The sequence below is a fragment of the Anser brachyrhynchus genome, assembly GCF_964034855.1.
Source record: "Anser brachyrhynchus genome assembly, chromosome: 15".
NCBI classification, from domain to species: domain Eukaryota; kingdom Metazoa; phylum Chordata; class Aves; order Anseriformes; family Anatidae; genus Anser; species Anser brachyrhynchus.
In genome coordinates, this window is record NC_137733.1 from 1,478,061 (window position 1) to 1,500,262 (window position 22,202).

General features: G+C 38.6%; 1 protein-coding gene across 4 annotated transcripts in view; it reads left to right on the plus strand.

Annotated features, from left to right (window-relative positions):
- The window catches only part of LOC308178411 (uncharacterized protein), a 112,588-nt gene that overhangs the window by 55,683 nt on the left and 34,703 nt on the right, over positions 1–22,202 (plus strand). For 2 of the 4 annotated variants that reach the window (XR_013939742.1, XR_013939744.1), the window contains 3 exons: positions 11,973–12,083; positions 15,922–17,178; positions 17,502–17,605. Coding sequence is in view for 1 of the 4 variants with exons in the window: in XM_080556999.1 (XP_080413125.1) it covers positions 6,445–6,484; positions 11,973–12,083 (151 nt within the window). In the remaining 3 variants the exon portion in view is untranslated. Of the gene's footprint in view, positions 1–6,444; positions 6,485–11,972; positions 12,084–15,921; positions 17,179–17,501; positions 17,606–22,202 lie in introns of all 4 variants that reach the window. The other 2 variants (XR_013939745.1, XM_080556999.1) reach the window with 2 other exon arrangements.

Consider the following 22,202-nt stretch of genomic DNA (forward strand, 5'->3'; position numbering starts at 1 on the left):
GGGGTAACTCAGGTGGGAACAGGTGACAGCTTCTCAGGGACCCAGTGGCTTCAGGTGAGGTGTGGCTGGGTATACGTGTACTACAGCTAATTCTTAAGAGATCCCGATGACGATATTTTGATGTCCTGATAGTGACTTTTTGTTTCTTTTTCTGGGGCGGAGGAGGGGGGTTGGGGGGACAGGATGTGTGCGTACCTTAATATAATTCCTTCCATAATCAAGGCATTTGGAACTGAAAGGTTGAAAGGTAGTAGCCTTCCTCTAGAAGATGTCATGCACACTGGTATTGAGACTGAATGAACGCAAAATGCAAATGTAAACTAAAGCGGGCTTTTTTGGCTTTTTGTTTTGTTTTAGAATTGATCTCTTTCATAATTAATGGATCGTAATAAACCTTTGGTATGTGGTTATAATAGGGAGCAAGAGGCTGCCATTATCATATGAACATGGTAACAAATTCCAGAAAGAGTTTCTGTTCTTCCATCACCAGAGGGCTTTAATGGGGAAAAGAGCATCATCTCAAGGCTTTAGTGTGTCATTTTTCAGTTTGCTCTAGATCTTCTACCTGGAAACTTCCCAGCCTTTGTGAAGCTTGTCCTCTGTGAAAAGTTTTAAGAACCAGTTATAATGAAAAAACATGTTTCGTTTTGTCTAATTTTGCTTTAGGGAAATTTGATGGCGAGCTTAGAAAATTCTCATGTTCTTCTGGAATCCATTGAGTGGATTAGTGCCTTAAATTAAACATGTTGTATTAAAGAGTCATCTTAAGATTACCTGAGTCAAACTCAGCACAATCAACGTGAGAGAAACTGTTCAGATAAAATAATAATAACAATAATAATAAATAAATCCTAGTTCTGTCTGGTCATTCCAGGTTATTGACAATCTCTCAGTGTCTGCTTTACAATACAGAAAACCATTTATATGCTAGTCTGATGGGGATCCAAAACCTGGTATTTCTCCTTCTGAAATATGTTATCAAAGTTTGAAATGTATGGGTAAATGTTAATTGATGGCTTTGTGAACTGGACGCAGGAGACACAAGCTGCCAGAGACCCATATTTTTGGCTGAGACTATTTCACTGACGCAATAGCTATCAAAATACAATCTGGTGCCCATCTTGACAGATATGTAGCATATTTGCGACACGGGCAAATGTCAGCTTGGGGTTTCACAGCCAAAACACACTTAGCTCACAAGAGCAGAAAGTCTTGTAGTCTAACCCTTCATTTTACAAACAGAAATATACTTTAAAATTGCACTGAATCGGTCATGAATTACTGGGAACTATAGCAATGTGTGTGCTGTTGTTTGGAAGGGCACAGAGCCCTTCCAAAAGGCTGCAAGCATCAGCTAAGGGAAGCAGAGAATCAGCTTCTGGAATCAGTTTTGAAAGATACAATAGCATAGGCTTTATCTTCAACTGTGATGAAAATGAAAACTGATTACGTGAAAAGAGAATTTTGCTGAAGCCAGAGTTTTGGTAGGTACTGGGGTGAAATATTTACTGACAGATGACAAGAAAAAAAAAAAAAAAAAAGCAAAGAACAAATGGAATGCACCTCACATTTACATAAGGATATGTAAACAAGGGATTTAAGGGACTTCCAGGTCATTCATGTGAGTCCTCTGCTATTGCAGTCTTCCAGTCTTATGGGTTTTCTTTTCTCCTTTAGAAGATTAGGAAGAGTAAGTAAAAGCAGAAACATCCAAGTTACAAATTTTGAGATACTACCACCTGTCTCTGGAACACAATGAGTGTCTGCTCTAGGTGTCTTCACTTCACTGCTCTAGGTGACTTCACTGAAAGCTGAGTGCATGAAAGAAGGGTTTTAATCTTTACAAATTCTACTCTAATATAGGCAGGCATAGCTATTGTGACAAATATTTTGAAAATAAAATCATAGCACTGTCTTCCATTAAATAAACCTTTATTTTACAACAATGACACCCCCTCATTTTTGGCAAACAAATGGGATTGCAAACAGCAGCAAATGATTGATCAATTCTGCTTGATGATCACTCGTGTGGAGGGCTCTGGTTTGTCTTGGCTGACTCTTGAGCTCTGGACTCACCTGAGAGCAGGAAAACAGCAAAATCCCTACTAATAGAGCAAAAGCAACAGCTCCTCTGGATAGCAGCAGCAAGACACACATTGACTAGGTGTCAGGTGATACTTGACCATTTTTGAGGATAAGAATATTTCTATAAGTTGTTTAAATAGGATATGTCAGCGCTGTGTATTTTTTCAAACCTTTTTGTTTTTGACACCAGGTACAGAAAAATTCATTTATCTTAGCAACACAGCCTGTGACTGCAAGCCCTGTGTTTCACTTCACAGCCATGGCCTGTCTGCTTTCCTCTCTGCTTCTCAGGAAGCTCTTGTTCAAAACATCTAGAGCAGCTGGTATCTTTTACCACGCAGGATCTGCTTGCTTAACTGCAGATGACAGAGGCATAATCAGCTTTTTGTTTTGCTATATTTTTTCTAAAGAAAACAAAAGCATGATTTAAAGAACTTTTCCTTTGCACTGGGATATGTGCTTTTTAAAAGGGAGATGCTTTGAAAGTACCATATGTGTATAAAAGAAGGAAAGAGAATGAATTCTGTTTTTCTCTGATAATCCCTTGTGGTGCCAGGAGCTGTGCTAGGAGGTCTGTTTGGTCATTCTGTTTCTACCTTTCGTTCAGTCCCATAACTGGCAATGTATGTGGTCAGGACAAGTCTCTACTAACTTGGAAATGCAGCAGCTCTTCTTCGCAGCCCACAGCAAGTTCTATGAGTCCTGCAAGACCAAGGAGCACAGAAGAATGTTTTGTAGAGCTGTATGATTGTCCCTTAGTATATAATTTTCTTCTACATAACTCTATATATGTAACATATCTTACATCTGTTAGAGTATTTCTGTCCTAGCATAGAGTTGCTGTTCTTGAAATTAAAAAACACGACTTTAATCTTAAACTTTAAATATGAGTCAATCATTCTGAAGTCATCAAGGTTACTAATGGATTGTACTCATTGTGAACAGGGGCAGCAGAGTTAGGAAATTTGTCTTGTAAGAATAATGGACCAAAATCCTCACCCATATCAATATAAATCAGAACTGACTACAATTAAGTAAGGAGAATTGACTCTGTAAAAATTGCTGTGAGAGGAGAACAGCACCTGCTTTATTTACCTTTGGAAAACTAAATGTTTGAAATGGTCAGTTTTGGCTATATATACTCCACCAGGATTTTGGATTGTCCGAGTGAGTTTAAATCATTTTTTATTATGCATGCAGTGTTTTTAATGGTGCACTTATTTTCTTAGTGATGTGCATTCCACCTTATAAAAAATAAAAGTTCAGAACATCAAAGTGGTTACTACAAAATGTGGTGTTTTTTTCATATGTTTGTTTATATATAAATATATATTGTGCAAGCCAGATAAAGACTTGCAAACATTGGTAATACACCTAGTATGAAAGTTGTTGGTAATATACCATGGAAATTAGTGTCTCTGTCTCTCTCTCTTGACATGGAAAGACAGATATTGCAAGATTTCTAGGGAACAAGGACAGATCGCTCAAAAATTCAAACAGAGCTTTATGAGATTCTCTGTTCTTGTTGATAAAAGTTTTGTTTCTTCCCTACCAAGTCATCTTCTGCTTCACCTCCACTAGGCATCCATTTACTACAGGAGGTTTAAGGGAGGAATGTTTTTGTCAGAAACAACTTACTTCTCAAACTCTCACTAGCTTCCTAGACCCCATTTTGGGTATGCAATGGTTCCCAGAGGATTGAAGTGTGAGGTCAGTGTTCCCTGTGTTTGTCTAGATGAGGAAATTGAGCTGTTCAGATCAATGAACAGGTCTTTGTGATGAGGGTGTTAGAAAGAGAGGATAATTTGGTTTGATTTATACTGTACTTTTCGAAACATTAATTTATGCTATCCCAGCAGTGTAAATAAATTGCTATTGAGGTAAATATGTTGGAGTGAATTCTCCCTGGCCATATTTTAAATTTTCTGTTTTTTTTTTTTATTTATTTATTTGTCAACTAGAAGATCCTGAGGAGCTGGAGGTTTTAGCACAGTGTCTCTTTGAGAGCCTCTGGGACCCCTGGCACCCAAAACCCTGGGAGGGATGGTACTGCAGTGGCCCCACTGCCCCTCCATGGGGTGTGCCTTGGGTGCATGGCGTCATGAGCAAGATCAGCCATGTGAGGCACCTGGAAGATGCTCTTCAGAGCAGTGTTTAAGTAGATAGTAAGGAAAAAGTAGGACTGTATTCGTAGTCTCTCTACTCTCAGTCAGTCAGATCCCAATGAAGTCAGCAAAAGTTAAAAAGAGCCTTTTCAGGACACTACCAAATCAGTCATTGCTGCCTTTTGCAGTCCACAGCTTCTGAATTGATTTTGCTTGGATACACTTAGCTTTTTTATGAAGGCATGTTCAGCAAAAAAGTAGGGTGCTAGCTTTGGCTGTGTTAGTCCAAGTGGTGCTTTTGATACTGGGATACTGTTAAGAAATATAAATCTCACTGGGAAGGAGGAATATGTTACCTCCCTGAAACTGTGATAAAGTTGGATCAGAATTCTTGTTAGGTCCATTTCTGGACACTGTCTATGCTTTCAGTGACCCTGATCTACTACAGAGATGCATGTTCTGTTACAGGTGTTGAGAACTGAGGGATTTGTTGTGGAGACAATAATTTTCATCACATTATTATGAACAATATGCCTCTCAGTATCCCTGTGTCCTGTCCTAAATCTTTTAGGACTATAGGAGGTACGTAGTAGAGATATAATCCCGGGTTGACACAGAGTGGACTTTTTTCCCTGCTTCCCTATTAATACTAATAATATCCTGTCAGCAGATGTTTCAGAATTTCTGTTTTTCTTTTAGATTTTTCCTACTCCACAGTTTTACCTTTGGAGTAATTTTTAAACTATTAACTACCAAAATTTACATTATTATCAGGATCTGTGCTGGAAAATAAAAAGAAACTGAACATGAAGGAATGAATATCTGCTCCCTCAGTGGTTCTAGCACTTGAAACTTTAAGGATGTGATATACCACCTGGAGGAGGATATAAGCTGCTTAATAATAGTTATGTATAAAAATCTTCATGGCCGAATGGTATTCACAGCAAATCCATGGACAAAGACTGTTTTGATTCATGTCTAGTTGAAAAAACAAAACAAATTAAAAAAACCACTGAGGAGCAGGTCTTATTTTCTGCCCATCACTTTGCCCAGTTGTTCCACTACACTGAAGATATGTTCTTTGGCTGATCTGGCATGGACCAGCAGAACTCAAATGTTATTTTAATATAGTCTTTTTCTGGGGGGGGAAGGTCCAACAATCCTAATATATAAGTATATATATGTATATATAAACTCACACACAGATTTGAAATCTTTTAACTCTTTTGGGTCACGATTTAGTTTTCTTTATATACAAATTGTGTTCTATTTTGTTGTCAGACCAACTCAATTTCCTCCCTTTTGCTTGCTGTGTGTTAGGTTCCTCTAGCAAGTGCTTCATGCCAATTCAGGAAAAGAAAGGGCTTCCTGGAAGGCTGGGTGTTGGGAGAGCTGTACGGTGCTGCTGAGACAGAGAGACTGCAAAATGTACCGTACAGACTCATTTCAAGTGTGTGCCAGAGAAAAAAAAAGTGATATTTGCACTAATTTGTATTTCTCATTAAGTGCTTCCTGGGCCTTGATGGTTCTGTAATAGAAACCAAAAACAACAAAAAGGAATAATTTCTATTATTTCTATAATTTCTAGCTGTGTTAAGTGAAGCCAGTGGGATTGGTTTAGTGGGGAAAGAATAAATCATGTTTGTTTCCAGAAGTTTAAAATCCAGGACTGTACTGATGACAGCTATATATTATTTCATTTTCCTGGTTTCATACAATATTGCCTTTAAAATTAATTTTGACATTTAATGTCTATGGAAATAGCTATCAACATACAGAAGATTAAATAAAGCAATAGAAAGAGTGCATGGTAAGTCTAGCAAACTGCAACTGATAGAATAACTGGTATCCCTTTAAATAAAACTCAGAGCAATATTTTCTGCTGCACGCTACTTCCTCAGCACTCTGACCTTGATACTGGATACAGCAGGTGTAGGTTATTCTGTATATTATGCATCGTTCTCATGTGCACCTAGAAAAACTTGTTTCAGAAAAGAGACCCTTACACTTCCCCACCTCCCCTCCCCTGCGGCTTAAGTTATCCAGTGTTATGCTTACAGTTATGACAGGTATACAGCCACTTATACACAGGACCTGGCTCAGGAAGGTGCAGCAAATAAAACCGAGTGACTGGACAATAAAATGGCAGATGAAATTCAGTGTGAGCAAATGTGAAGTAAAGCACATGGGAAAGAAACATTACCTTTGGCTTAATTCTGTGTGAGTTAAAAAAAATCCTCAATCTCTTTCATAGGTCTGTAGAGAGGACTCTAAAGAGGAAAGCAACCAAGAAGGTAATTTCTCTTGAAGGGCATTTCAGGTACCTGCCTTTTCAATTGGGCTCTTTGTCTGGGAAGGGAGTGTCTAGCAAGATGAGCAGAGCTTAGGAGTCAAGGCAGAATCTGATATGGTTTGAAGGTTCAGGTATGTAAGCTGATCTGTCTCCAGTGGTGTTCAATCTTCACGAGCATTTAATTCTTGCAGATTATTCTCCTACAACCTGCAGTGTAAGTTCTTCCTTATTGCTCATAAAGTTATGATCTAGCATTGCTGGAAGATGTTGGCTGTCCTATTGCCTTCGAGTATATCAGATGAGATCCATACTGTCTGATCTAAAACTGACGGACACCGGACACTGGTGGGAATATCTGTCATCAATGAAATGGTGGTGTTTTTTTTTTTTGGTTTGTTTGTTTTTGTTGTTTTTTTTTTTTTTTCTGTATTCATAATGAATTGGAAGTACAGGCTTTTAGGCTGATTTTGCAGAATAATTCCAATGTGTACAAGCAAAAATATCTTACTGAACGGCTGTGAAGACACAAGCAGTGTTTTTGTCTGCCATGTCTTCTATCTACAGGTATTGCACAGTAGTTGAACTACAGCTCACTAACAGCTAAACCTCTAACAAGAAATTACACTAGTTTTCAATAGATCAATGCGACAGTTTCCAAATCTTATTTCAATTATAGATAGAAATCCTGAAAACCAGGGAAAAAGCCACTGGCATTAGAGGGACTTAAATTTATACTCCACTGAGTCTTGATGAAACCTACTACAACATTAACTTTGTTTTCTCCTTCAGTGACGTTAGTGTGGTGGCTTTTAGTTTCACTATCAGATTAAAGGGCAATATCCTTAACAATATTAGTCCTGGCCCGTAAATGAAATACAGAGGGTTGTGCATATAGGTTTCTAGCATCTGAAATGTGAAGTGGGGCACTGAACAAAGAAAACTGTTTCCAGGAAGAAGTATTTTCAGGCTTTCAAAGAACAGAAATTTGAGACTTACAATTTCCAAAATGCCATCAATGTTTAGTACTGAATTTTTGTCTCATTTTTTAATTACTACATCAAAAGTGCAGGTGCAAAATGTAAGTTCTGAATTTCTGCATTGAGTAAATGAGAATTTCATAGCTTCCCATGCTGAGAGTCCTCAACCAAGCATCTGTGTTATGCAGGATCAGCCTGTCTGCAGCCTCTTTCAGAGGCCCAATGCAGCTTGGCCAGCTGCAAGGTAGAGTCCATGAGGATGCAGTGATGTGCCACTTCTGCACTTGAGCAAGCTCACAAAGTCACTCTAAAGTGTCTTTGGATAAAGCCTGGCAGGTTCTCAGGTATCTTGGGTGCAGGTAGGACAAACGCAGAACTTTGGAAAAAAAAATGCACAGACTTGCTTTAAAGTTAGATTCGTCTTGAAGCCCAGGTGGTTTTTACTTCACTTGCTTAAAAATCTTTTTTCTGGGGGATAGAGCTTGGATGCAGCTACTATTGAAGAAAAGCCTTTTTTTTTGTGTGCTAACACATAAAGGCAGATTAGGAATAAGGAAAAGATAAGATAACTCTCAGATAAGGAACTGTGTCCAAGGACTATATTGTTTGTTGGCTCTGCTTGTGATTTGAACCATACCCTGAAATACTTACTTGCTTCTTGCTTCAGATCACGTCCCAATCTATTATAAAGCAGCACATTCCCACTGCAAGAGCTTTGCAAGCTTTTGCTGACAGCTACAAGAATAGTTCAGAGCTGCTCTGAGCAAGGGATCCTTTTCTGAAGGAGTATCTTTCTGTGGGAAGTTTCATCAGGAACTGAAGGCAGAATGTCCTTGTGTGGTTGCCTAGGATAAAGGGAGGGGTGTTGCTCTGCCAAAAACGTACAGTAATCTATGCAAAAAAAATATCGCACGGATATTTTTGAAAATGTATGAAAAATATATGTGCAATATGTCACCTTTCCAGGCGTGTTGCCAGTGTACTGAGTTCTTCTGGGCTTTTGTCTTCTGCAGAACATCATAAATTAGAACACCAAAGGCAAAACAAGAAAAAAAGAAAAGGAGGGAAAAGCAGTGGGGACAGTAGAACTAAATAATAGCTGGGGAAATGTAATTATAATATTATAATCTGACTGTAAACTTCTCACTTTAAAAAGATCAGAGCATTGTAAATTAAGAGCCAATGGATTCATGATCATGCCTTCAAAAGTTGGAAATTGCCAGTGTTATGAATGCCTACTGAACCTTAATTCTTCCCCCACTATTTCTGATCTAGTCTCTAACTCCACACTGTGTTTGCAGTGCTCCTTGCAGTGGAGAAGTTGCACATAGAAGCAGATAGAAGGAAGATTTCTTGGCCCTCTCTAATTCTGGCATGTGCTAACTTTCAATTGGGTGACTTTGCCGCGTCCTTTAATGTAGCTATTTTTGTGTGTGTTTGTATAAATTAAAAATAGGTCTATAGAAATAACTTTAAAACCCTGGAGTATTTAATAGCAAGCAATTCCATTTTATAAAACATTTATAACAACTTATAAAATGTAATCAACAGAGAATTGTGCCCCCGCTTTTGAATTCTTTAGGTCGTTTTAAAAATACTACTTTAAGGAGGTTGGAAATGGCAGCATGAAGTGTTTCTTTCCCATTGAGTAGCTACTAAAATAAATGTTTCCAACTGTATTAAAAATATGAAAAAGCTATCACTGTTACTTGTACTTGAGCTGTGTGAAAGCACCTTCATTTGATGGGATAATTGCTTTGACATACATAAACATAATTTATTTTACTGAGATTTAAAAATTAAACACCAGACTTCCAAATGAGGTCCTGATGATATATACTGTTTCACTGTGCCTACATTCAGAGGTGTTCATTACAAGTCAGTTTATGAGAAATGTTAAATATTCTGGTTTTACCTCACTCTTATTTCATGTTATTTTTTATTTTCAGTAGGTAGTAAACACTATAGTAAAGATCCAGCATAAGGAATCTGTGAAGTAACATTAAAAAAAATCATTTAAAAATCTATAAATTGTAAAAGCATGATAAATCATGGAATATAGTTGAAAATCTGTTCCAAACAAATAAAATTTAATTCAATAATTAAATTTACATAATTATTGGAGATTATTAAAAAAGTGACCAGTTTTTAATATTTTTAGGGGAATTAAAATGTATTTCACCGATCAGTATTTGTCTGGGAAAATTGTTGATGAAGGGCTGTTTTTGGAACATCAAAAGGTAAAAGAAATGATCCAGTTTTAATTTCTTCATATTGAAGCATAAAAGTACTGACCAGAATGAAAATAATCCTCAAAAATACTTTGGCCTCAAAATAATGTTTCACCTGGAGACAAGATAAATAAATAAATAACTTAGTCTTCTTGCTAAAATCTCTTTAATAGGCTCGCTTGTCACAAGAGTATCATCTTTGTCAAATAGAGCAGTTGGGTAGAACGAATCCTGGCATTACACTCCCAGCTCTTCACAGAAAGCCACAGGGTAAATCTGTAGCAAAAGAACAGATTCCCCCAGCTGTGATGTCTGATTATATGCTGCACTGCAAAAATTATACTGATGCTATGCTTAAACAAGATAACAAAATATAGCTATAATGAAAAGTCAGATGTAGATACCCAACACAAATAGGCTTACGTAATAAAATATTTAATTTCTCTTTATGTGCACAACTTTTTTGCTTTCACAATATGCATATTCGTAAATAATGAATTTTAATGAATGAATGCTAATTACCGTAGATCAAAACAAGCCTCTGGAAGTTTAGAATCAGATTTTAAGCAGAGCTTGTTGACATTAATGTGAGACATATTTTAGATAATATTCCTTGTGCAGCTAAACTTTACAATGTTGCTGGCATTATTGTCATGCCATCTATTAATTCTATGATCTCTAGGGATGATTTACACACAGTATACAACAGAGATGTGTTAGAAAAATATTCTTGGTAGCCCTGACCTCTGTAGGGTTCTGTGGAAATATCTTACTTGGGGGATGAAGGAGCAGTTAGACACCCAGATTTGGCAGACTGCTACTTGCTCCTGTTACACTGTTATATACATATCTGATTAAACTGGTCCTGCCAAAAAAAATTATACAATAGGTGGGTTTTCCTGTGCTTTTCCTCTTTCTGCTGTTTGCTTGTGGATAACAAACACCTTTTCCATCTCACTTTCCATCAGATTATTGTTGGTCCTGCCACTAATATCAGTATGATCAGGGTCATGCCACAGCTGTCCTTGGTCCTAGTTATCAGGCCAAAAATAACAGCACAATCCAGTGGTGCCAAGATTATAGCAAGCTCTAACGACATATCTTATGTTGGGAAATTGATGCTGAGACTGAATATGGATGATAATAATAGTTCTTAGGATGGTGCTGGTGGTGGTGGCACAGTACAAAAATGTTCTCTGTCCTTCAGAACTCCCTGGGTATATAACTAGGTTGTCACTGTTTGGATGTTGGTTTGCATTTGGAAATCTCCTTATAAAATGCAAAACTGGTCTGAGTGTTTGTAAATACAATCTAGGCCAGTTCCCAATGGGCATCATCATAAAACCAAATCACACTGCAGAGCTGGTACAGATAATAGCCTTTGTTCAAAGGGCTTGCGTGCATGGTGTTGGAGACTGAAAAAAATGTGAGTTACTTAAAAGTAATATATATCTATTTATTTATTTATATATTTAAAGTAAAAATCATTGCAAGACTTCTGCTGCCCTAGAAAGGCATAAATGGAGAGAATAAATTCAACAGCCTGTGTTAATTTAACAGTAAGTGGAGAATGGCTATGAATTTGCTGTATGTCCAGAAGAATATTACACAACCGGGCTGCTCTTCCAATGTAGTCCCAGGTTCATTCTGTACAATTGTTCAGCATGGACACCTAGGGTTTCTATTCTGATTTGAGATAAATCTTCTACTCTACAGTGCTTGGAATCCATTTTCAGTTATATCTCAAATCTTCTGATACAGTCAGAAAGGCTTCTTTCAATTTGATCAGATTTTAAGAGTTCCACAGATTCATCACAAAACCAGGAAAGTAGTCATTTGACTTTCTACACAGCCTTGCCAGGTATGTTTACTGCATACCTTTTTACTACACAGAGCAGAATTGTGTTATACCAGCTAACACTCCTTTAACAGTGCATGGAGGCTTGTAGTTTGCTCATAAGCTAACTGCCATTCTGCAAGTCATCAGCTAAGAGCAAAAGGAAAAAAGGGTAAGAATTTTACATCAGAAGGTATTTAAAGAATAATATGTCACAGGACTACTACATCTTGGCTACCATCCTTTTCCTGGACTCTTTTAATGGCTCCGTCTAGCCCTCTAATAGCTGGGCAACCTTTTTATGGTTTATCATAATCATAAAAGCATGTTTGTTACCACTGTCCAGAAGCTGGAGGGTATATTTAGGGACAATACATAAAAACAGAGAAGCAAGTGATTTCATCTTAGAAATAACACAAAACAACCTTTATTGTTTTATGACAGGTCTTTCTTGTGCAACAGGCCTCAGAGGATCTATGGCTAGCCATTTATGCACCTCCAGTGCTAGGCCAGACATCTCCAAGCTTCCCCAGAGGAGGGTAATTGCTGGATTAGGTAAGTCAACTTTTCACTATCTCTTCTGGGAGATCTGGTCACATCAGGTAGGTTGGAGGACAGTTATTTGTAGCATCTCATCCTGGGATGCTCCAAACTGAATACATTTGGTGTGGGAGGAGGTGAAGCAGTGCACCTGGAGTACTCCCAAATAACAACTGAAGTGGAAAGATGCTCTGACTTCACAGAATGGCAAATGAAACAGGGTGAAGCAAAACACTGTAAGGACAGCAAAGTTATGCTAAATCTACTGATAGATCCAGTATAGAAAAGGTCCAATCATTTCTGATACAAACACTCAATGACCTGATATACAACTAAGCTTTAAATTTGTATTTTTTCTTCACTTTTCTCCATTCTTTAGCACTTACAAGCTTTAAAATCTATTATAAAGTCATTGAGAAGAAGAGGGAATGATTTTCTTTCTGGCCAAGTACTAAAAATACCAGCACAATCACTTGCAGTTTACAATTAACCACCTTTCAAGGGGTTTTAAAAAAATAACTTTAAAAAAAATCATGTCAATTGCTTCTTGCTTCTCTTCAAGTGGCAATTAGCTGAAAAGGGCCCTCTACACTGAATCTTAAAGAGTAATACTAGAAGTAGGGGAAAGATGCTGGATAAAGCAGGTCGACTACATTAGAAATAATCTCCTTGGTTTCATTCATTATCTCCATGTAACTCTTGCAGGAACTGTATTAATGAAAAACAGGAACTTCCTGACCTAGCAGTGATGTATAGTAGAAAAATAAATAGCAGTGAGACCCTCTGGGACGCTTTCCTCAGCTATGGTAAATTGGTATAATTCTGCCAAAGTTGTATTAAATTAGATCACCTGAGGATCTGCTTTTAATACTTGTCTTACTGGGTGCAGTTAACTATTACCTTTTTAAGTTATGAGGAAGCAACTTACTAGTCAAATGAAGAATATTTTTGATGTGTAAAATTTCCCCTTTGTCAGCCATGGCAAAAAAAAAAAAAAAATCCAAAGTCACAAAATAGTTCCATGCAAGAAATGAGTAAACTCAGAAAGATGTAAAAATGTCTCCTTAGCAGTTGTTTTCCTTCCCCTTTACTGTACAAAAGAAAGCATTATAGTTGTGATGTAGATGAGGCCATAAAAAACTCCCAGCCAGAATACTGATCAGATTTAGTGCTACACAAGTCCTCAAAGAATGCTTGGTGCAGAAAATGGTCTTTCTTGGCATAATATCTTAATTTCAGCCAAATTATTGATGCAGGATGATGCTAAAGTGAAGCTCAGAATATTACATCGGGATCACTGTATCCACAGATCTACTTCTAAAACTTCAAGTTTTTTAATAGGACCATATGTGAAACAGAAGTTACAGACTTAATATCTGCAAGTTCATGGCTTGCTTCCAAGGTAGATTACTTCTCCTAACATTTGTATCATTCTTCTTATATAATGTAACAACAAAGCATTAATCATGCAAATATCAATATTTAATGATTATGTGGTTAATGCCTGTAAAGCACTTCAGAGATAAAAAGAGCTCTGTAAATCTAAATGTAGGATATTTACTCCTTGCTTTATCCTAGTTGGATGCAAAAGGGTTGAGATCCAGCTTATCTTATCTAGAAAGGCAGGTACCCAGAACTTCAAATCTAAGAAGTGAAACATCCAGTTCAGACTTACTGAACTCTATGACAGTCTTTTCATTACCTTCAACCATCTTTGGAACAGACTTTTGCACTATGGAAACATTTTTATAGTAATGACCGTACAGCACAAACCTCAAAATCTAGGTTAAATTAATTTAAAACCAGGATTGGTAGCATTTGGCCAGCTAATTAAAACTGATGCTGCGGATGCATCTGTTGCATTGTGTAATTCTATAAATGAAAATTTACTCTGTAATAAGAGATTAAGGGAAGAGGATGGTTGTATAAAGGAAAGAAAGAAAGCAAACAAAATTTGATCCTGCATGTTAGCATTGCTAAAAAATCCATATAGCCCTTTTAAAGTGATGGGCGAATCACAGTCACTGTTTCCTTCCTACCCCCTTTTTATTGAAGGGTTTCTTTTGGGCAGGTGAGCAAGAGCTGAATGACAACTTAAAATCTGTTGCTGAACAGATAACAGGCTTGTGTGTGTGTATTCCTGAGTCTGGCCAATAGCAATAACGGTGCAAGAGGAACTCCTTAGAAGGAAAACGGTTCTCCCAAGTCTTGTTTGCTCCTTGTACTTTTTGTTTCTGTGTGTTAGGGGAATTGTTCAGGCTTAAGTAAGAAATGAAGCATAGCAAAAATTGTTTCCTTAAGGTGTCAACATTAATGTCAGTCACCTGCTGGCACACAGCACTTTTCTCAGCCATTGGAAAAATTGAAGAGAAAACATCCAAATCATATGTTCTGGGATAAGAAAAATAGGAGCTGGCCGACAAAACTCAGAAGTAGTAGGGTGGGAATACCTGTGAACACTGCCGAATACGCAAATGGAAAACAAGCAAACTATAATTACATTCAGTAAGAGAACACCAGGGTGGCCTGGAAAGCTGGAGAGCAGGTTTTGTCTCCTGATGTTACTGTGAGCTTGAACTGCGGCTGAGCAGCGGAGAGAGCTGCTGTCTGGTGGAGACTGGTGCAAACCACCACCACCTGTAGAGCAGGGCTGTGCACATTAGCAAACGTAAGTGTGACAGTAAGCAACAATACTCTGGCAAGGGAATGGAGGAAGGTATTCAGTCAAGACAGCTGTGAGCAAAAGCACAGATTTATTATTGTTATTGTTATTATTATTATTATTATCATTATTATTATTATAGTTTCCTAAGCATAATTGGGAAAAAAATCTTAATTTGATGAAACTTTGCTAAGGAACACCTAGTAGGGGAGCACGAGTAGAGAAGGCAGGTAAAATATTTTTAGTTCATGAAGTCTGACACGGATTAAAAATAGGGCCTGTAATTTGTTGGCTGACATAATTTTCTTATGGTTTGCAGACACACATAATAGGTACGTTCTCTCCAAACCCTCTGTCTGTAGCTCAGCTATGATAGTGGAGAAAGGCTGTCAGGCAACTCAATGAAGGCAGCTAACAGTCCTGCTGAAGGCAATAGGGAAAAGTAACACCCTGAATCAATCATCAGTCTCCCCGTGTTGAATACCCATAGTGTTTTAAGTGCAGGATGCTGATTAGTGTCATCTGGGACCAAGGGTTGATGTTGCTTGGCTATAATTACTTTCAGACTCTTCTCCATGCTCAGAACTCAGTACTCCGGGTGTAGGAGGCAAAACAATTATCAAGAATGCAGGAGGCTGCTATTTAAATCTATTTACATAATTTTGCTATGTTTTTCTTAAAATATTTCTGTGTAATTGAGGAACCCTTTCATGGCTTAGCCTTCGCTAGAGCTATCATGGCAATATTCCTTGAAAGTTAGCTTGCTGCATTTGCAAGGACATCACTAATGAGCTATCAAAGGGCTGCTGGTGCCTGTACCAGGGGAGCAGCCTGCAGGCCCTGGCCAAGCGGGGTTTCTCAGTAGGCAGCTCTCCGTGCTACTACTGTGCGAATACCCTCATTCTGCTCTTCTGTCACCAGCATTCATGTAGCAGAGACCAGCTTTTCATGGAGAACGTGCAGGTTTGCAGCCTTCCCTGCATTGCTCCAGTCAAACAGTAGTCAGTGTGCTTTGTGCTCTTGCCTGATACTTCTGACCTCAAGAGTCCAAAAAAAATGGTACCACTTAAATATTGCAGCTTGGGGATTGTTGGCTGTGGGTTTTTTTTTTGTTGTTGTTTTGTTTTGTTTTGTTTTCATTTTAATTTGTCTGATTTTTTTTGATTCTTTTTTTTTATTCTTGATACAAAGCTCTGTGCTATTTTCTGGAAGGCTGAAATCATGCAAGCTGTCAAGTCTTCACATATTGTCGAGAAGTGGGACCTCGAGAAGCAACGATGCTGTGAGAACTGGCAATGCTGCAGTGTCCTGTACTGAGCCCTTACCAGAAACCCTACAGCTCTGCCACACTGAAGCCTGAGGGGACCTGATCTGAAGGTGGGGAGCTGCCAATACAGCAGCCCAGCTGCTGCTTCTGAGCAGACATGGTCCTAGACAAGTTTCGCTTTCTAGCAAGGACAACCTGCTAAAGACATCTCTGACTTTACAGATGATAACTCTGAGAGTATTTTGGTGGTGTAAAGAGAGCATATGAAGGTATATATTCCCAGAGCTGTCCCCTGCCTAGGCACTGCCTGGCTTTGCTTTACCTCGACTCTCTGACGACTGCCAAGACATCTTATTTTGCAGCTGAATCTATCCAGGTCTTTTCCTTTCCAGAGAACTCCAAAAGATAACCAAAAGACTTCTACATTGAAATAGCCAGTCTTTATCAATATATAGCCATCTAATTACAAATAATTATCTTCTTAAGACAGACTAGAATATTTATTTTTGTAGATAGGCTGTTTGCACTGTAGGCAGAGTGAGACTTATCAGAATTGTTGTGTCACCACATGCCACAGTGATTGGACCCTCAGAAACATTGCATTCAGTGAGAGCTGCAGGGAGCAGCAGGATGAAGCAGTATCCTCTGTGGCACTGTCAGAGTAACCAAAGAAGAGCTTCAGGTTTTGTTGCTTTCAAAGTAACACTTTCACAAGTCTAAATCCCCAGCTCCCATTTTCCAGTGTTCAGATCTTGGTGAGCTGTGTGGATTCAGACCCCATGCAGTGGAGTCTGATGCTAAAATCCCTGAGCCACCACTTCTGTAAGTGAAGCAGACACCATGCATGCTGTCTGATGTGCAGACAGGTGGCACGTGGCAACACATGCTGATGCTGCGAACAGACACCAGCAGTGGAGCAGCACTGTGCTGCAGAGAAAAAGTCTGCTCATCAGTACCTCCTCAGCTGTGTCAGCATGTTCTTAAGGCTCCCACATCATTAAGGCAAGTGTGAAAATTTTCTGTCAGGTTTCCTGCTCCGGGTGAGAAATGGTGAAGGTTGTATGAAAGAAAACAGCACCCAACCGATCGACCCCTTCTGAACAGTTGGCAGAGAGATGCGTGGGATGTTTGGACAATCCTCTTCCCCCAGCCTCCCCTGCTTTGCTTCAGCCCACGGCTCGGTGAGTTCTTCATCAACCACCCATGGCTGTGCTGAGCCTCTGGTCACCCTCACAACCCAGTCAGGAGGCTGTCCGATGTGACAGCACCAGCTGAGCTCTGCTTTGCAGCTGGCACCAAGACAAATAAGGGGCCTGTAGAGAAGGCCCTTGTGTGCACCACTGGGTTGGTGGGGCCAGAGCCCTTCCCTGGGGTAAATGCATATAGGCAGTGTGTTCCTGGGCACCTGCCCGTGTGGGAGTTATGCCAGACTGTGTCCCTCTGAGCAAGTTTCTCCCCACCCAACCTGAATTTTCCTTGTGCAATAAAATAATTTCCTCCTCAGGCTGACCCTGAAAAACATCTTTGAAAAGCTGAGGCCTGGTGGGGACAGTCTGTCATTGAGTTACACTGGGGAAGAGAAGTAAAGAATGCAGCATCACCAGCAAGGTATGTGGTGCAATGAACAAATTAGCAATAATAATAATAAAATAACTCTCACTTGGATTTCTGCTTATCAAACTTATCAATAATTTGTTTCATATTCCATACAGTGAGCTGCATTAGCATGATAAAAACAGATTTATACATCTGTTTTCTCTGATGCCTGTCACAATAAAACAGCGATGCAGTGACCATGTTTTGAGACTTCAGACTTGATGAGTTTGGTTCATTCAGAGATACTTATCTTAAAAAAAGCCTTTGTTACATTTTTTTAGTAGACAGTGCTTCTGAACTGGGACTTGGAAAAATGTTCATTTTGTAATGGATTTTTTTTTTTTTTTGGTTATAATCTGGCCATAGCCATAAAGTCAAATTAAGAGAGGTTGAGTGAGAGAGAAGAGGAAAAAAATTCCACCTTTTGTTTGTCAAAGTGCAGTTATGGGACAAAAGAAGACACATTTGGGATTCATTTCAGGCTCAGGGTTAGAAGCACTCTTTTCTAATCAGAAGCTTACAGGTGAGAGACATGCTTTGTGTCTTTTATGCCTTCCACCAGAACAGATTCAGGTGCATGCATAATGCATGAGGCAAGTACCAGCACTGATGCAGAATAATCCATAAAATATGAAGCTGATGTTATGAATAATTAAAGCACAAACACACTCAGAAACACCTGCATGCAGCTAATAGGATGGGTTGGACTTGGCCTGTAGGAGTGAGATAAAGGTAGATTTGAACCTGTCCCTCCACCCATTCGGGTACACCCCGGGCAGAGTGCTGAGCACACCCCAGGGCACCACTGCTCCCTCCCACCCACCCGGGACTGCTCTGGATTTGCAGACCCCCATATGAGGAGTGAGTAAATGCAGTGACTTTCCTCTGCCACAGCTGCAGAGAGGACATGGTATTTGTTTACTTCAGAGAGAATTTTGCCGCATGTTTCCTTGTTATAATATTGAAAAGGCTGAACTTTCAGCGTTCCAGTAAGTAAATGGCAGTTTTGTTTAGAGATAGTGAAGAAAGATGAAATATTTAACTTTTATCAATAATGCACCCTCTACGTAACAGTGCCCACATCGACACATAATTTGTGACAAACTTTCACAGATCCCCTGATGCACTTGAGTGAAGTTCAATTTTTTATTTTTATTTTTTTAACTTGTATGAGATGAATAACTTCGGAAGTTCCCTGCAGAGAAGAGAGAGAGAAGGGTGGGAACTGAGTTAACAGTATAAGCAGATGAGAAGGTCATATAAATTATTACTGCTTGCATGGCTTGTATGCTAATCCACTCACATGGTGTTACTATTCTTACTTAATACTTTTATGATCTCTGTGGAGATCTTGGGTCCGTTATGCTAGACATTGATCACAGACTGGTAGAAAACATCCTTGTCCTAAAGAGTTTGTTTTAAATAGAGATTAAAAATGGTGGGATCTTTTCTGAACTGTAATGAACTTTTTTTGAACTTGAGTAAACCAGGAGTTGTCAGGGAAAATGTAAAGATTCATAGCAGAGACTGATTGCACTTTTACCTGAACTGAGCAGAAAAAGGTGCTATCATTAAGGAGCTTCCAAAATGTTTTGTTAATTCACATCTGTTAGACTGAATTGAATGTATTGGAAAATACTCTCTGGGCTCTGGCTTATTATTTGTGACATATCAAACTACAATATACTGCTTTTTATACTGCTGCTCTTGTGAAGGAGTTCTGGCTGTGTGCACAGCAATCTTAGATCTTTGTTATTTAAATACTTTCTTTGGTGTGTTGGATCCTGTGGAAAGTCTGTCTGTACTCTGATTTCATGGAGAGAGACTACATGTTACTGAAAAACATGCAGCTTTAGAGCTTACAAAATCACAGTGCTCTTGCTTGATCACAGAGTGTGGTCTGAATGCTCGAGGGATTAAGTGGATGTGGTACAGCTGACACAAGAGATGCTGCACCCATGGGTTTTTGAGTCTGAATCAGTTAAAGAGAAAAAGCTCCAAGAGTCCAAGAAAAACAGTTCTTACAGTGACAGTTTGGTTGGCATATCTTTTTACAGGAGGGGAAGTTTTCCAATGGTTTCAAAACTGTGAATCAGTTCTAGTTTTGCCATAAACTGTCTAATACTGTTGCATCCACTTACTTTTTCTATTCACATCTGATAGAGCTGAAGTATTTCTCTATTTAAATTAGGCTGTAGGCATTAGACAAAATGAAGTTATTTTTTTCAGTGAATTCTAAAACTAGGACAACAGTTCCTTTGGAAAATGCTGCCTTTACCAAAATACTGCTTGAATGAGCCTGACAAAGCACAAAATGATTGTGTGAATCTCCAGATTATTTTAGCGGACTATTTTGCAGTACTGAAAGTTCTTAAATATTTTCTGTGGCTTGCCATATGGGGTCAGGGATCAACAAATGAACATTTGTGTTTCTCTCTTGCGGTTAGACTAAACAATGAAATGCTTTAACATGACCTATTGCTAGGAAATAGCCAATGACTCTTTTCTCCACTGCTCCAGAAGCCGTTAGGTACTGGGACTCAATGCAGGCATTCTCCAGAAACCTCAGTCTTTAATAAGGTAGACCTTCAGATCTGTAGCAAGCCTTCTGACACCATCAGCTATGCTGTTCAAAGAAAAAAACAAAACCCAATTAAAAAAAAATCCAAACAACCCTGTATGTTACTGTGGAGGAGGATGAGCTATCTTGAAACTCCTGACTTGAGTTTTCAGTTCAGTCATCATTCTCAATGGTTAAATAGATGTTCTTCATAACCTTGACACTTCTCCCTATGTTAGAAACTAAGGAGCTGCAGTGGCAATGAGACAGACAATGCTAATTATGCATCCAGTGTCTTTCAGAGGTTCAGAGATCGTGGTGTCTTTCTTTCCCACTGGCAGTTTAAGGTGTGGCTTGGTTTTCAAGCCCTTCACTATTTTTCAAATTATTTTGTTAGGGAACAAATTTCCTGGTAGTTCTGGCTTCCTGAGAGTGAGGAACCGATTTTAGAATGTAGGTTAGGCTTCCTTTGCTGTAATGTCTTTAGGTTTTGGACTGCTTGAAAAGTCTTCCTTTGTCACAGACTGCCTTAGAACTTCACAGGCATCTTGTTGGCTGTATTGACAGATAAGATGTTCTTCACATAAATTACACTTTTATATATATATTTTTTCCAAGTATTTCTTATAATAGATAGTAAATGAATATAAACAAAATTGCAAAATATAATCACATCATCCAGTCACAGGAAATGACTATATGCAAGCAACATGTACTGGCAAGAATAAGGTTGTTAAAAAATGATTTTTCTAAAACTGCTTTAATCTTTAAGTTTGTTTTTAATGATGGTTTTACAACCATTTCAAGCACGTTTTATCTCCAAACCTGTTTTAAAAAGGACTAATGTGTACTGATGAATTCTGCTGTAAGCACTTTAATATTAAAAAGTAATTGCTGTACATACAGAGCAGCTGCTGAAGGGACAGATAAAATGAGCATGTTTATGAATTATTATGTCCCATTTCAATAAAGATTTGAAAAAATGATGTGTTGCAGTTCTGTGACCTCTGAGAATGTATCTACATGCAAGGAAAAGCCATACTTATTTTTGCTGTCACAACCACACTTCTAGGAACTCGTCCACACCACCAGACTGATCATACAGTAGATGGATACTCTAATGGTCTCATTCACATGAGTTCACAGTTTTATGGAGTCACTTCAGAGCTACTGGATGTACCTCTTATTTATTAACATTTGAGATCTAATAGGTGGGTCTCTTGGTGAGTCATTTTGCCTGAAGGACCCACAAATCTGCTGCAGTAAGAATCTTGCATAATGCATATAGGCTCTTGTATAATGTGCTGGTATTAATACAGTGCACATAGTTCCAAAAGAGACCTTGCCAAATCATTAAAAGGAACTTGCAGAACACTGAATTTTAATTGCTCTTGGGATACTGAGAATAGCATTGATTGACTAACTTTATGCAAGTTTATTAAGAGTTTTTAATCTAATATCTCATTAAGGGACATTATTTTACTTTTTGTACAGTATCTCTGTGATTTCATTAGTGATGTTTTAAGTGTCATTTTTCTAATGATTTTTGTGCACCAAAAGGAAAAACTGTTGAATTTGGAGTAAGCCACAGGACAAGTGATAGTGAGATACAGAAGTCCTGAAAGGTGGAGGCTGACTGTCGGTGGCAAAGGTGAGGTTACACTGCATAAGCAGTAGTAGGATCGGGTAGCTTTGTGCAGTATGGTAGATTGATGTCTATCGTAAGCCTTTCTTCTTAAAAATCCCTGTGCAGAGAAGGTAATTTATTGAGATACAGAGTAGCCTGAAGAGGGCGTTAAGGTAGAACAGGCATGGAGTCATGTCAAGGTGATAGGATGGTTTCCTGAGGGTAAGATGTCAATGGAGAGAGATGCGATAGTACTCTAAAAGAACAGTGCCCAAATAAAATTTATTTGTCCTGCATAACCTCCGCATTACAGGTTGTGATCCTGTGAAAAGTGAATTTTAACATTAGTGCCAGTGGTTCAGGATTTATCACCTTGCCACTTGTGTGTGTCTGTAGGACTGGGGCTTTGGATGGGGATAGAG